Source organism: Phaethon lepturus, unplaced genomic scaffold, assembly GCF_000687285.1.
Source record: "Phaethon lepturus isolate BGI_N335 unplaced genomic scaffold, ASM68728v1 scaffold6190, whole genome shotgun sequence".
Lineage (NCBI taxonomy): Eukaryota > Metazoa > Chordata > Aves > Phaethontiformes > Phaethontidae > Phaethon > Phaethon lepturus.
In genome coordinates, this window is record NW_010511086.1 from 16,826 (window position 1) to 33,138 (window position 16,313).

A 16,313-nucleotide genomic window follows, 5' to 3' on the forward strand; every position below is an offset into this window, starting at 1 on the left:
TAAGGCACACTGAGGCAGGGAAGATCACTTCAGGCTCAGTGCCATGCAAATGAGTTTATTCAGCTTTCCAACTAGACCAGCTGATGGTTTGGACCAGAGACAAGAGAAATGCATAGGGCTGCCTGCAGCCACCCGTTCAGAGTGATCTCTTAGACTGGAGTCATGTTGTCTCAAGTGCTGGGGTTCATTTGATTCTGGAAGTTCACCAGCTTTACTACTTGAAAAACACATTAGTCATGTAAACATCTTCGTTTCACATATATGGAAAAGAAATTTGGCAAGTTTTACAGAAAGTTTTCCACTATGAATCAGGGTAAGGTCACAAGCTGCCATTCATTTGTGACTAGGGTCTCAGGAAGTTTAAAAAAAATTTCTTTATAGGTATTAGTAATTACTTGGGGTTTTTGAATCTTTTGATTTCATACAAAGAGTCTACTTCATGTGAATATTTGTGAAAAACAATTTATTTCTTCTAATTATAACAGCTGATGATCTCAGCACGAGTGACACAAAACATGACCAGTCATGACCTTCAACTGACAGCACTGCCTTAATATTTTTCTGCTATCTTTTATAACAACCTCTTGGAAGTATAAACCATGGCTGGACTGACCTTTTCCAATTGCTAGTGGTACTGAAGAATACTTAAGAAATCCAACCAGACCCTGAAATGTGTGTGTATTTTGCATAACAGTATCTTGTTCATTTAAAAAAAAAAAGGAAAAAATGTCTGCAGATACTCAAGTGTCTTCACTTGACTTCCCACAGAAGGTTCACTAACCCCCTGAATGACCTGTAGAGATTTGCTGCTCTCAGACCAACATCCCAGCTGCACAAAAGAAATACATTCCCTCTCAAATTCAGATGAGAGTGCCTGGACAAAGATGGTGACGTCTGTATGCTGGGACACAAGAAGAAAGCCTTCTGTGGTGTTATTTATTGTAGCAACAGGTCCTGGCAACAGTTAGACTCCATGGTGATAACGAATAACCAAGCTTCCAAGGAAGAGACTAAGGCATTTCTACTCCCTGGACTTGCAGCAAGAAGCAGATGGTCACAGTTTCACCATGGGCTGCAATATTTCTAACAGGGTCACTGTCGCACAGCTGTCTTCTGAGGAGCTACCGAGCAACCAGGAAGCCAAAGGCCAGGTAGTGACTTCTTCCAAACAGGCTCTGTACAAAGTATGTTAGGAGAGGTCTTAGCACGCGAGTGTACAATGACAGATGCATACAGAGAAATGGTTTTGCTGATGTTAACGGTAGCTCTAAATCTGTTGGGGAGCTCTTTAAGAGAAGGGTTATCACTCACTCAGCTTAATGCTTATGCTATAGGGGAAGCAGACTCACCATTTGGCCTCATGCATGACCTGATTTTGCAGCAACTGAAAAGTGGCTTTTCACAGTCCGTCTTACTTGCCTCATTAAAGATACAATTAGAGGCACTTAGCTCCCACACCAGTGATGAATTACAACACTGCAGCAAGGTAGGTTTTGCCTCAAAAAGTTGTTATGAGGCAGGGGGCTTGTGTATATACAGATACTACAGGATACATGTGCATGGACACTTTGGGAAGTTTGAGTTGGCTCAAGCCCAAACATACAGAGAAGAAACAAGAATACATTAGGCTCTAATCTTGCATTCTTTGGGGGTTCAAAGCTATTGTCTAGAAGGTGCACAAGTTACCTCACCAAGTGCTAATTTAAAACTCAGTTTTAAATTTCTAACCAATGATCGACATACAGAAGGCACTTAAAATACTGAAACAATACTCCAGTATAGTCAACTAGATTATGAATACATTTAGGCTTAAGGTCATTGCTTTCTTTCCAAAATGCTCCAAAAGACCTTTCCTCACCATCAACATCCACCTATGGCAGAACATGGATAAGTATCAGGAACACTTCTTCCTCTCCACTCAGAACCTGCTAATTCTGTGGAACTATTCTAGATATCACCTTAAATATTTAGAAGCCCAAGGAGCTTCTCATTTATTTCTTCATTTTCTTGTAGACTAAAAGTGACAGCATTGTTGAAACAGAGGCTGTCCTCTCACGGGATGGGGCAGCTTGGCCAACAGGCACTTCAAAGGTTGGAGCCAAACTTGAAGATGAGACCAGTCAGGGAGACTGCCCTGAAGAACTACCAGGAAGATTTACATCATCTCAGAAAAGCAGCAATGCACAAAGTACAGGTAAACAGTAACTGAAGTTCATACCAGCTCCACAAACAGAGACTTAGGAGCAGATAATCTTGAGAGTCTATTGCTACAGCCAACTTCTATACCCAGAAATGTTCGTGCTGCGACACCACAAGGATTGAGCTCTTAGCGCTGGTTTAAAACCCTGCAATAGTAGCAGAAAGTATTTCCTAGACGATGATTATGTTCTGCAACATGACTCAACCCTCACTACCAGAACAGGCAGCAGGGTAGATACTTTTCTTGGCAGACGCCTGGAACAGACCAAGAGAACAAACTCAGCCCTGTCCCCAGGAGTAGCCCTCTCTAACTGGGGTTATGGCACGCTGGGAAGATGCATTGCCCACGCGAGGGCTGTCAGTCTGCTGTTAACAGTGAGTCAGTTTTTACAACAGAATGGTCAATACAATGCCCGTGACTAGCATCAAGTAGAGACAGTATGTAAACACCATATTATTCCTTAAGTTTGCAACTGGAAGTTGCAGAGCCAATTGTCACATAGAGAAAACTATAAAAAATGCCAGAAGTCATCATGACGATAAGCAAAGGTCTGCTAAGAATTTTTTTTTTTTTTAAAGTACAAGTGAACATTTAAACCCAAACTTTTCTATAGTCTTAGGATACCATTGTAGTAAGAGTTGCTAAGGGAAAAGCAGCGCCATCTTTGGTGCATTTAAACCCCCTAATTTTGTAGTTTAACCCTTGTATTTTTCAAGCTGTTTCAAGAACAGCTTACATTCCACAAACACACTAAATGGAAAATCTACAGTGGTTGTTTACTTTCTGTAATAAACAAAGGTTGTAATAAAATATTTCAAATTGAACACAAAAGGAGTAATTACTGGTGTTTGCTATTCATTAAAGAGGACTTAACTCCCAATGCCATAGGAGGATGTGACAAAAGGATTTCATTTCAGATGGAACAAAATTATTTGCTTGCTCTGAAATAGTGTTTCATTTCATTTCAAGCTTCTTTTCCTCCCACTTGCTAAAAGATAATTCACAGGAAATTTCTAAACAGAAAGTTTTCGAAATCATGCTTCAGTCTTCTGTTTCAAGAAAAAACACACACATACCTCAATATTTCAATTACTTTTTTCTCCCGAATAAATAGATTAGTAAAACCAATAAAAATTCACACCACTCGTCAATGCTGCCCACTCATCATGCTTTTATTTTTGCAAAGATATGTTTTGCTGTATACTGGCTTCTGACATTTACGTGTTCTGACTGACAGCTGAACCCCAGTGCTTTTTGAGTGACTGGTTCAGTTATTTTAGGAGAGGTATGGAGTCAGCTTCTATAAGGTGGTATATTTTTGTTTTACAACTAAACAATAAGCCAACATAGACATACTCATTCTGCTTATAAAGACTGGCAGATGTCAAATAACTGTGATTTTTATTTGGTCCAAGCATTCTTCATATAAAAGCTCTAACTTCTGCCAATAGAGGTTGGGCAGATGGTACAACTGCCAACTGAGGGCTGAAAAACCTGATGGATCTTGGCAATAAAGTTGTTCTTTGTTTATTCATGTCTAATATGTGGAAACTAACCAGCCACTCAGAAGGGTTATCAAAATAATTTGGTTTTTATTCTTAGTTGCTGTTTATAAATATATAATTAAGTGTTGGAATGCTTATGATCAGACTCAAATGTAGCAATGCTGCAACATAAGTCATAGACCACGAAAGCATATGAAAGTTTGGGTTCATTTAACTGAAGAACACAGTGATCTTCACAAGACAGCCCATTAGTAGGCTTGTGCTATGCCGTCCCAGCCTGGCTTTCTCTGACCAGATCGCAGAACCCTTGAGAACTTGAATTGTAAAGAGCTCCCTATGGACCCTCTTTGGGAACATGCTCAAAAATTGGCTTCACAGCCCTTCAGTCCATGCTCCCATGCCTTCCTGAATGTAACTGACTACAGTGAGAAACTGAACTAGGTGCCTGCACCATTTTTCAAGCCACTAAAAAGCTTACTGCAAAGTTTAAGCAGTGAAGAAAGCCTCGAGCAGGCCTTCTCCACTGGACATTCTCAGTTTGTAACCTCTTAAATAAAAACTCTGGCATTGGAAATACATCATGAAGCTTTGTTTGAATGCCAAGTGCTCTACAAGTATTAAGTCTTAATGTCTTCATCTTTTGAAGATGCATTGCTCACGAGCAAGTTCATCAGTAAATCATGGCCCTTACAGGAAACAGAGAGGCAAAAATCATCAGACATTCTTGAGGAGCTGAGGATGCAGGGAGTAACCAAGAGCCTAATAACCACTGCCAGCACTGGAGAAGTGCATGAAAACAAGGTAAGTGTCATTATAGGAGACAGAACCCTGCTATAGCTCTGACCCTGCTGCGAGCACCCCAAGATTCAGTTTCTGCACACGCAAAGCATCCAGGCGTATCTCCCCTAAGAATTTAGAAGCAAGCTGTTTAACAGAGAACTGTGTTATGGGGATGTTAATACAACAGAAGCTGGCAGCAGTTTTCAGTTGTTTACAGCTTCCAGGCTTGTTTCAAATGGGGACAAAGGAGACCATGACAATACTAAGAACTTGCTCTTTGAAAAGCTCACTGAAAGTCACATGCCACAAACTTGTTCCTCAAGTCCACAAAACTAGAAGAAATACTGCTGTCAGGGCTTATAATTAGACTTAAATTAAAACCTCAGAAATCCTGAATATTCACACTTCTGAGAAATCTACAATTCACATTTCTTCTCAGACTAAGAAACCACTACGAAAATGGATTTAAAAAGAAATTAGAGAGCTGGTATTTGAATAAGAAGCTAGCGTCCATTTTCTTTTCATTCTGAGTGATAACCTGAGGTTTATTTTGGCTTCTGAACTCAAGTTCATTCTTTGTTGTTAAGCATTGCGTTAAGGAGCAGATGCCTCTTCCAGGTAGGGTTTCGAGTACAGATGTCAGGAGGGAGAAGATCTTCAGGGAGTTTGTAAGAAGTTTAACACATTTGTGGATATGTGTCATCCAAAGCACAATCCCACCACTGCTTGAACACAGGAACAATTCAAGCTCAAACAAAGGATGATTGAGTAGCTTTGTCACTTGAGGCAAGCCATTCATGCATCTCTAACCTCAGACACTCAAATAGAAACTTTCATAAGAAGGTCTAAACAAGCAAGTGCCACCTTACACTGGCCACTGTAATGGCCACATTTGTTTGTGAAATGAAACACATTTCCTATTGCCAGCACTGAAAAATCTGGCTGGAAGGTCTCCAAGTACAGCTTCTCTATAGCCTTTACTTACTTCCCTCATAGATTTTTGAGTATCTGAGAGGATTATCTGCTCCATAGCTAGGTTTAGGTAACATACTGCAGGCAGGTTTTTGTATTTTTCCCCTTCATAAGATAGGCAAGTGTGTGTTCTTTTTTAAATCCTGTATTAAAAAGCTGTCTGGTATTAAATTACACATACTCTTTTATTGACAGAAATAATCTGTGCCATTTCAGCTTAGAGAATTTCTGTTCTCCCAACAGGAGGAAGGCAGGTTTGTTTTGTCTTTAAAAAAAAATCAGTACAGCTTTTAAAAATAAATCTTGTACTTTCATAGAATCATACAATAGTTTGGGTTGGGAGGGACCTTTTAATGCCATCTAAACCAACCCCCCGGCAATAAGCAGGAACATCTTCAACAAGATCAGGGTGCTCAGAGCCCCATCCAATCTGACCTTGGATGTTTGCAGGGATGGGGCATCTACCACCTCTCTGGGCAACCTGTGCCAGTGTTTCACCACCTTCACTGTGAAAAAATCTCATCCTTAGACCTAGTCTAAATCTACCCTCTTTTAGTTTAAAACCATTACCCTTTGTCCTAACACAACAGGCCCTGATAAAAGGTCTGTCCCCATCTTTCTTACGAGCCCCCTTTAAGTACTGGCAGGCTGCAATAAGGTCTCCCCGGACCCTTCTCTTCTCCAGACTTCGCCTGTCCTCATAGGAGAGGGGTTCCATCCCTCTGAGCATTTTTGTGGCCCTCCTCTGGACCTGCTCCAACAGGTCCATGTCTTTCCTGTGCTGAGGGCTCCAGAGCTGGATGCAGGACTCCAGGTGGGGTCTCACCAGAGCGGAATAGAGGGGTAGAATCATCTCCCTCGACCTGCTGGCCATGCTGCTTTTGATGTGGCCCAGGATACGGCTGGCCTTCCAGGCTACAAGCACACATTGCTGACTCACGTCCAGCTTTTCATCCACCGGTACCCCCAAGTCCTTCTTGGCAGGGCTGCTCTCAATCCCTTCATCCCCCAGCCTGTATTGATACCACAGGTTGTCCCAACCCAAGTGCAGGACCTTGCACTTGGCCTTGTTTAACTTGGCTTGAATTTCACAGGGACCCATTCCTTGAGCTTGTCCCGTTCCCTCTGGATGGCATCCTGTCCCTCAGGCATGTCAACTGCACCACTCAGCTTGGTGTCGTCTGCAAGCCTGCTGATGGTGCACTCAATCCCACTATGTCATTGATGAAGATATTAAAGAGTACTGGTCCCAATATGGATCCCTGAGGAACACCGCTCACTGATCTCCACCTGGATATTGAGCCGTTGACCTCTACCCTCGATGCGACCATCCAACCAATTCCTCATCCACTCAGCAGTCCACCCATCAAATCCATATCTCTCCAATTTAGAGAAAAGGATGTTGTGGGGGACCGTGTCAGAGGCCTTACACAAGTCCAGATAGACAACATTGGTAGCTCTTCCCTTGTCCACTGATGTGGTCATTCCATCATAGAAGGCCATTAGGTTGGTCAGGCAGGACTTGCCCTTGGTGAAGCCACGCTGGCTGTCTCAAATCACCTCCCTGTCCTCCACGTGCCTTAGCATAGCTTCTAGGAGGATCTGTTCCATGATCTTTCCAGGCACTGAGGTGAAGCTGATGGGTCAGCAGTTCCCAGGATCCTCCTTGCTGCCTTTTAAAAAAGTGGGTGCAATGTTTCCCTTTTTCCAGTCCCCAGGGACTTCACCTGACTGTCAGGACTTTTCAAGTATCATGGAGAGTGGCTTGGCAAGTTCATCAACCAATTCCCTTGGGATTCTGGGATGCATCTCATAAGGTCCCATAGACATATATGTTTAGGTTCCTCAGGTAGTCTGGAACCCGATCTTCTCTTACAGTGATAGGGACTTTGCTCCTCCAGTCCTCATCTTGCAGTCCATCCCCTCAAGAGATGTGGGAAGAGACATCGCCAGTGAAGACTAAGGCAAAGAAGTTGTTGAGCTCCTCGGCCTTCTCCTCATCCGTTGTTACCAGTCTGTCAGTCTTGCTCATCAAGCTGGGGGGTATGCTTTCTTTGACCTTCCTTTTCTGGCTGACATACCTGTAGAAGCCCTTCTTATTCTTTGCATCCCTCGCCAAGCTCAGCTCCAGCCATGCCTTGGCCTTCCTGACCCCATCCCTACACAACTGGGCAGTGTCCCTGTACTCATCCCAGGATACCTGTCCCTGCTTCCACTGCCTATGCATTTCCTTCTTGCCCTTTAGTTTGACCAGCAGTCTCGACTCAGCCATGCCAGTCTTTCCACCAGCAAAGCCAACGGTTCCAAGTGATATTTTACATTTGAGCTGGGCCCACTGCTGGGCAACCTACAAATGAGAACATATATTTGTCACTAGCTGTTAACTATTAGCTCTCCCTTAGCAGCAATAGAAAATTTGGCCTCTGCTACCTCCTGTAAGAATAATTTATTCTATCAGAGCTCAAATCCAGCAGATTACCTGTGAATAGAGGGACTACATGCCTGTGCATGTAGTTCTGCAACACAGATGTTCTGTAACGCAGATGCAGTAGAACAGGTTTACTACCCAGACATATTCCAAATTACAACATACAGCTCTGGATTTTGAGCCTTAACACAGGTAAAGTCATACCTGAGATTCTGGAATTGACCAGAAGTAAATACAAATACCTTTACACTGAATTTCAATCCAGCACTAGCTTCAATGAAGAAGTGAGCTCACAAACCTCACAGCTCTATGAAAGACTAGTACAGCCGGGTTTTAGATTGTTTTTACAGTAATATTGGAGATAGAGATATCTTTGCAACTGTGCATAGGTCTGCTCCATACAAGTATCTGCATCCCTTAAGCCTTGGCAAAATTACCTGACTTCTTAGGATTTCCTGCCATTGCCAGCATTGAGAAACAACTATGCTGGAAGCCTTCAGTCTTTCAACCATCCCTCACTTTATCCTGAGGAAAGGAACTCCAAGCAGTACAGGTTAAGATGCCTTGTTATACCTGTTTCTAAGTGATATAGCTCTAAAGAAGCAGTACTTTTGAGAGCAACATTTTATGGGTCTAGTGTAACAAAGCCAAGGAATAACCATATATGCCACAGGATAAACCAGCCTCTACAATTTTAACAGTGGCTCTTACTAAAAATACCATCAGAGCTAGAGCTTGTACCTAAGATACAGGTATCTAGGCTTCCTTGCACCATTATGTTTCAGAATTTAGGGAGGGAAAAACCAAAAAGTAACTGCAATTTTTCCCTCCAGTGCTTAAAAAAAGATTGTATAGAATCATAGCTGGAAGGGACCCATAAGGATCATTAAGCCCAACTCCCTGCTCCTCACAGGACTACCTAAAACTAAACCATATGACTCAGAGTGTCATCTAGACCCTCCTTGAACTCTGACAGGCTTGGTGCCATGACTGCTTCCCTGGGGAGCCTGTTCCAGTCACCAATCACCCTCTCAGTGGAGAAACTTTTCCTAATATTCAAAGAATCATAGCTGATGTCAAACATGAAAATGTTTAATCCTCACCCCGAAGAGTTACATTAAGCTCTTAATAAACACCCCTACTCCCAAGAATTGGCAGGAGTTGTATTATAGGCAGCACTAGACACTTTAGTTTCATAGTGCACCAGCAGCTGTAGGAGATCATCTATGGGGTACCTTTTTCCCAAGTCTACCTTTAAAGGCACTCCTATGTGTGTGAGCTAGAGGGTAAGCAAAAGGACCAACAGTTGTAGTCTCAGACAGAATGGTCTATGGGAATTTGATCCACTTATATTTACAAGGGATGCACACAGGTCATTATTCTAGCATTTCCATTGCTGTTAGCTTTCAGCATGGGTTTGTTGAAGCTTTGATCTCCCAAAACTGTTTAGCTCGAAAATAAGCTCTTTTCTCAACTTATATAGACACAGAACAATCTGGAAAGCAACCTGCTTGCTGAATACTCCATTTTGTTTGGACATATTGGGAAGAATTTTCCATTCGTCTCTTCCCATGCAGTCCACAGTTTATCTTGGGTAAGGAATGACAGGCCTAGTATGCAATACCTTCCCACTTTGGGATTTCACTAGAATAGTCTTTGTCATTAAGAAGAATTTTTCTTTTTCAAAAGTCTTCTGTTTCATTTTTTATGATGACTGAACATTGCTTTGTTCAGATTTTTTTGTGTCATCTGCATTCAAAACGTCTCCTTTGTATACCAGTTTTCTTCCTACTGATTCATGCTCCACCTTCATCTCACTAAATGAGTCATCCTCTATACTATTTGCAGCACTTAACACTTCTGGCAGAGGCCTGACTTCTAGAGTTATTTACATCAATAAAAGTCTGGGGAGCAGGTAACTCAGGAAACTTGTTACAGGATAGTGATTATTTCAACCATAGGTCCTCAGATTGTTAAGCAGTTTTAGCACTGCTAAACCCATACAGAAAGCGGTAGAATTCAGCCTCCCCGCTGATCAAACGATGACCGCATCTCTTCAGGAGCAAGCGCTACTCTCCGCGGCGGAGCTCTAGGATTAGGCTGCTCATTTGGATGCAGCAGAGACCAGCAGTATCATGATTACGAAGCTCTAACAAAACCATTCTTAAATCTTTTCAGCAGTAATAAAGTAACTTCCCTAAATACTTAGGGCCTCATTACCAAATCCCCACATCTGCTTGGTGTACAGCAACATTGCAAGCTTCAGACACATCACTCCGCAGAGAAAGGGAATTCTCACTGCAGACAACACTTGCTCATGAGTAAAAACTGAGGTTATTAGCAAGCACATCATTATTTCTAGGCTTTCATTGGTATCAGAGTCCATCACCTCCACGCATGAGAAAAAGCGGAAGGCAAGCAGCAAAGCGTCACCCCAACGTCAAAATACACTCTGCTGAAAGCTTTTAATGTCTCTACAGAGTGATGCCCTGGCAAAGACACTGAAGAAGCCACCAGCTAGGCTGGAAAAAATTCAGTCTGGAAACAAGGAAGTGGGTGATTTTACAGTGGAGGACATGAAGACTTCTGCTGAAGTGATAAAACAGGTCATCTAATTCTGCTGTGTATTTTTCCAGTGTTTGCTTTATCACCTAAAACCCTCTACTTTTTTATAAAATCAAGCTAATGCAGACAGTTTATGTACAACCTACTACCAAAACCTGATTAATGGCAGCACAGCTACATTAATCTCATAGATGTTGGAAGCCCAAGTTTACTTTTGCCAAAAGCCTGGAAGATTACTCTAAAAATATGCATAAGACAAAACTTCTGAAGCAGTCTTTTTTTTCCTCACCTGTAGCAAAAGACGCATCTTCCATGGACATCAGAATAAATTGACTAAATTCAGTGCTACCTGGAGTAACGTTCTGATCACATTTGAGTAGAAAGATAGAAAGAACTGCTGCATGTGTTTGACACACATCTACTTCCACCCCTCATTACAAAGTGTTGAGGGATTTTGTTGTTTTGTTCTAGGTTAGGGAAGAGGAACTGAACAAAGTGCCACAACACATCACATTTTTTCTAGCAACTGCTCACCAAACTACAGGTAAACAGACTGAAAAGGACTGCCCAAGTTTTGAAAGTCAAGGAGATACAGATACCCTTCAGCCCTCACCTTTAGATGGTGAGCCAGGGGTCCTCCTGAAGGAAACAACTACAGTAGAAGCCACAAACAACTAGACCCAGGAGTCTGTCACCAAGTCTGATAACTTACAGCTGCATCAATGAAACAGTCTGGACCTCAGCTGTCTTGCAAAAGTGAAGATTTCCTCTGCTCCCTGCGGCTGTCTTTTGGGAGGGGGGACACACACACAAGTAAATGAATTATCATGGGGCATAACTGAGTTTTGCTGCTACTTATCTCACCTGGGGAAATGGTACCTAATCTTAATTGTTACACACCAACTAAAAGTAACAAAATAAACAAGAAGAGCCAGCAAATTAGTAACCAGCCAGTCACTAAGTTCAAGCACATACATATCATCACAATTCTACCAAATTTACTTCTTTATTATTATTATATTATTAAATTTAGCTCACTTCTTTAATGGCTCCATGAAAAGATTCCCTTTCCCTAGGGAGCAGGGTACAGGAGGTTGGAAAGGCATCGTATTCACAGGGAAGGCACAAAAACAGGAGTGCGCAAGGAAAAAGCTGTGACCAGCAGGGATTTGGGGCAGCAGAACATAGTGGGGTCCTCAGAATAAGAACAAAGACTTTTAACTTCCTGTGCAGAGCAACAGGTAAAGAGATGAGAGCTTCAAATAGTAAGGTGACAACAGGCCCCAAGAACATCTATTTGGCAAGCATCGAGCATACAAGGGAAGGACAGAACAAGTACCAGAACTCCAACAGAGAAAATAACTAATGAGCTGAGATACACAAAGCACAGCTGGGTTGCCCACATGGAAGGAGATGACTGTTTCTGTTACAGAGCAACATGTTTGGTCAGCCTTTGGAATCTCCCACGCCCTACTTCCGATGCGCATGCAACATTTACTACAGCCAGCTCTTCCAAAAGCAGGAAGTAAAGCAACTGGGCCATTCACGGTCTCCCTGCTGTCAGCTCTGCCACCCCCTTCTGGTCCACCTCTAAACATACCCATCCCCACTTCCATTTGGGCCATCTCCTTCCCCCATCAATCCCCCACCACACTCAACCTCACTCCTACCTTGGCTTTTTACTTTCTTACCTCCAGCTACAGGACACATTCTTCCTTTCCAAGCCAAGGAAATTCAGCTGCAGCATAGGACCACTCTTCTCTTAAATCACAGGCCAAGCACTGCAGAACAGATAAAAGGTAGTCCTTATTTTTACAGTCTCATGGTAGTCCTCCCTATCACCCTCAGGAAAAAAAAAAGCTTTCCTGCTACTTCTTCTCTTGCCAGACCTGTACTAAATCACTAAGGGGAGGAGCAAGAGCTCATCTCATTTCCTGAGCAGCTGGCATCCCACCTGAGTAGCTGAGTAAGGCAGGCTATCAGAAAAAGACTATTCTTTCAGCCCAGCTCTAGCCAAATTGGCAGGTTTTGTGAAAAAACTCTATTAGCAATAGAGAAGAAAACCTGCAAATCACCCTGTGTTGCCTGTAAAGAACAGTAGAAAAACAGGAAAAAGAAAAAACACCATAGGAAACAGAGAAACTTTACTCATCACATTCAAAAATATCCAACAATCTGACAAATAGAAGAGAGAGATCTGAGGGTACATTCTCACCTCACAGTTAACCCAGGCTCTTCACCGAATTTTGTCTCTTAAGTACTTTAAGCTAAGGCTACCTGGCCAGGCTTGGAATAAAAAACAGTGTATGCATATATATATCCATACAGACTCTTCCACCAAGTCGGAGCACTTTACCTCTCCTTGCAGTGAAGCTGCTCAAGTGCTAATAGTCTCCCAGTGCCTTCCTATAGTTTCAGAAGGACAAACAACAGTCTGTTCACAGCCAATTCCATTTCTTTCACTATTTTCTGAGTGACGATCTTAGCTCCCTGCAGCACAAAGCCCGATAAGCCCTTGTGATACGGAGCGAGAAGCACAGCATCAGGAAAGGTGCCTTTTTGTAATCGGATCGCTCATGGGCTCCTGCCTGGCTCATCTGTGTGTCAGATGTGACTGCTAGTCTCTCAAATCAACTATGCAGCAAAGATACCCTGAAAAAAGCAACAAGAAACAAGAGGGCCTTTGTAGGTGTCATTACTAATAGCAGTCTACTTCGAAAAACTTCACAGAATCCAAGAATCGAGACGAAGTCGTGGCACAGTGTGGGTCAACTGGTGGGCTGAGGGGTGATGCTGTCTAGCTTGTCAGCTTTACTTGGGGAGGGCAGAGACCTGTTTCAGAAGGGAAAAACTCAATTATTCCTCCTGAGCACATCCAAGAGTTTAAGCCCAGAGCAGGTAACTTTTCCACATCCACCTCACGGGGCAGGGAGGGTCTGAAAGGTAGGTAGCCTGGTATATGCTTTGCCCAGGTGTTGTTGTGTTTTCTGGCTGACCCCATTAGATCAGTGGGAGTAACATTTGGAGTCTTTCTATGACACTTGTTGGAAGAGGCTGAACATTGTGTACAAGCGGTGGAAGGCAATCTCCAAAAAAATGGATGGATTTCTCCTTGTGTGATGTTCACAAGTTAATTATTGCCTCTGTTAGGAGGATCTGCTGAAACCCACTATTTCATACTTTTTGTCACAGTAAGTTTCTGGGCAATCTGTAAGTTTCTGGATTGCAATTTCCTGCAATCAAAGATACAAACTCTTGGTTGGGCACACAGTTTAAATCTTTTCTGAACTTGGAAATCATTTAAAAATAAAGATTAAATCTCTCTGTTGAGTAAACAAATGTTTATATTACTAATAAGAGAAGCAGTTAAAGCCTGCCTTACTGAATTGTGTATTACCTGAACACTGATCTAACTCCCATTGAAAACCAACCATGTCTTTCCATCACCTTCAGTGGATGTTGGACTTGTCTCTTGATGCTTAAGAGAATAGCTAAGCGGCGAGAACAAAGCTACATTTCTGAGCAAAGGAACAGCCTGCCGTTTTGACTGCGTTCACAGGAACGGGACGTTGTGAACATTCCTTTGTATAAAATTGCACTGAGGTATAGCTGACAACTGCAGGGCTCCTAGTCATGGCTAACTGCTTGCACAAAAAAAGCAGGGCAGTAAGTAGGTGCCAGGTGTCCGCTTTTAAAATGTCTTCAAGTATTTAATGTTCTCTCGTTTGACTGGTAGGTCTCTAACCCAAGACCTTGGTGCACAGTTCAGCAGAGCCCGTGACCAAGCACCACTGACTTGTGTCACAGCCACATTTGCAGTAACCATTGTCCCTTGACAGATCTGGAAAGGCAACATGTAGGCAGTAGGAGCCCACAGCACCATAGCAACTGTGCAAGAGAGCTCCCTGTCAGCACTGATCTCTCTCTGCAAGCCATGAGTGGAGGGAAAGAAACACCCAAGCCTAAGCAAAGGCAAAGATGCCTTTTCTCCCATGCTAGGGCAGAGATAGGAGGGGAGGCAGGAGCATCTCAGTAGGCCAGACCAGCCAGGGCTTGCTCTCTTCAGACACTTATAACCATCATGGAACTATTTCTATAAGAGCGGTTTGCCTGAATTTGCTCCCTTGAGCTTTGCCGGAGGGCAGCCACTTTCCAAAACTGAACTCAAACTGGCTGAGCAACTGGGTGAACAGAGCCAGAGTGACGGACGCCTGAGCCTGACAAGCATCAGGATCACTAATGCTCAGGTTATGTGCAAGCTAAATGATTCCTACCCGTGGCATTCAGGGACTTCTCAGTCTCTGCTCTAAAGCCCTCAGATGTCTTTGTGAGAGGCAATGAGCCCCTGCCTCAGGGAACAGGTGGGGGGAGGCATTTTGGAGCCTCCTGTTCACACGATGCAGAAATGGATAGAGTATAATGCTGTAACTCCTAAGTCAAACACCTCGGAGTGTAGGGCTTTGTGCAGCACGCCTGGTGCTCCCATCTCTCCCTGTCACAGGGATTGTCCCCAGGATTTTACTGGAGTTCCAGCACAAAATGTGCCAGGCCTGTGTGCTCCCTGCTGGAGAAACCACAGAGGATAGCCCACCGATGGCAAGCCAATGCGTGCAGGTTGGTGGCCTCACCAAGGGCCCTTGGTATCTCCCCATCCCGCTCAGATGTAATTCATCCAGCTGTTCCCAGGCACTGGCCCCCCTGACCAGCACATGGGGTGGTGGCAGTCAACCAGCAGTGGGTCATCTTGAATGCTGCCACAAACTGAAGGTATTGAAAATCTGTAGCAGAGAAGAACTTTCAAAAAGCATTCAGTGTGCAATAGTTGCTCCAGGGTATCTGTGATTTGTGTTGTTAATCAGTGGTGGAAGTGGTGTGATGGGAACGTGAGGGTGTGGAAGGGGTAAGGACATGGGGGGATTACAGGAAGAGAGAAGGTAGGGATTTGGGGAGCAGTGGTATGAGCTGGAGGATATGGGGTGTTTGCAGTGAGTAGGTTGGAATGATAAAGCTATTGTGATAGGGGAGGTAGTAGAGATGGGGTGGATGTGTTGCAAAGGGACAGGTAAGTAGAAGATGTCCACTTACTTCTGCCCCTCTATTCCTCCCTGGTGAGACCACACCTGGAGTCCTGCGTCCAGCTCTGGAGCCCTCAGCACAGGAAAGACACGGACCTGTTGGAGCGGGTCCAGAGGAAGGCCACAAAAATGGCCAGAGGGATGGAACCCCTCTCCTGTGAGGACAGGCTGAGAGAGTTGGGGTTGTTCAGCCTGGAGTAAACAAGGCTCCGGGGAGACCTCATTGCAGCCTTCCAGTACTTCAAGGGGGCTTATAAGAAGGATGGGGACAAACTTTTTAGCAGGGCCTGTTGTGACAGTACAAGGGGTAATGGTTTTAAACTAAAAGAGGGTAGATTTAGACTAGGTCTAAGGATGAGATTTTTCACAGTGAGGGTGGTGAAACACTGGCACAGGTTGCCTAGCGAGGTGGTAGATGCCCCATCCCTGGAAACATTCCAGGCCAGGTTGGACGGGGCTCTGAGCACCCTGATCTTGTTGAAGATGTCCCTGCTGATTGCAGGAGGGTTGGACTAGGTGACCTTAAAAGGTCCCTTCCAACCCAAACCATTCTACGATTCTGTGATTCTATCATCTTCAGTCTCCAGACAGCCTCGTGCTCCTCCCGGTCCACGAAAGATTCCTCATCCCTTGCGAGCCGGGTATAACTCACGGCAGACGGCCATCCCCAGCGGACACCCTCACACCCCCCACACCCTCGCCCCGGCGCAGGAGCGGAGGGCAGAGCCCGGGGCTGTGCTCGGGGCGGCGCCGGGGTCGCCCCTTCTTCCCCCGCCGCCCCGGGCAGG

The 16,313-nt window shown here is 44.0% G+C and overlaps 1 protein-coding gene across 1 annotated transcript; it reads left to right on the top strand.

Moving 5' to 3' along the window:
- The first annotated feature begins 1,067 nt into the window (after positions 1 to 1,067).
- Positions 1,068 to 11,128, top strand: STMND1 (stathmin domain containing 1). The gene is made up of 5 exons (XM_010282717.1): positions 1,068 to 1,151; positions 2,014 to 2,194; positions 4,352 to 4,506; positions 10,366 to 10,491; positions 10,922 to 11,128. Exons 1-5 carry the CDS (start codon positions 1,068 to 1,070, stop codon positions 11,126 to 11,128), a joined length of 753 nt encoding a protein of 250 aa, XP_010281019.1.
- The last annotated feature ends 5,185 nt before the right edge of the window (positions 11,129 to 16,313 follow it).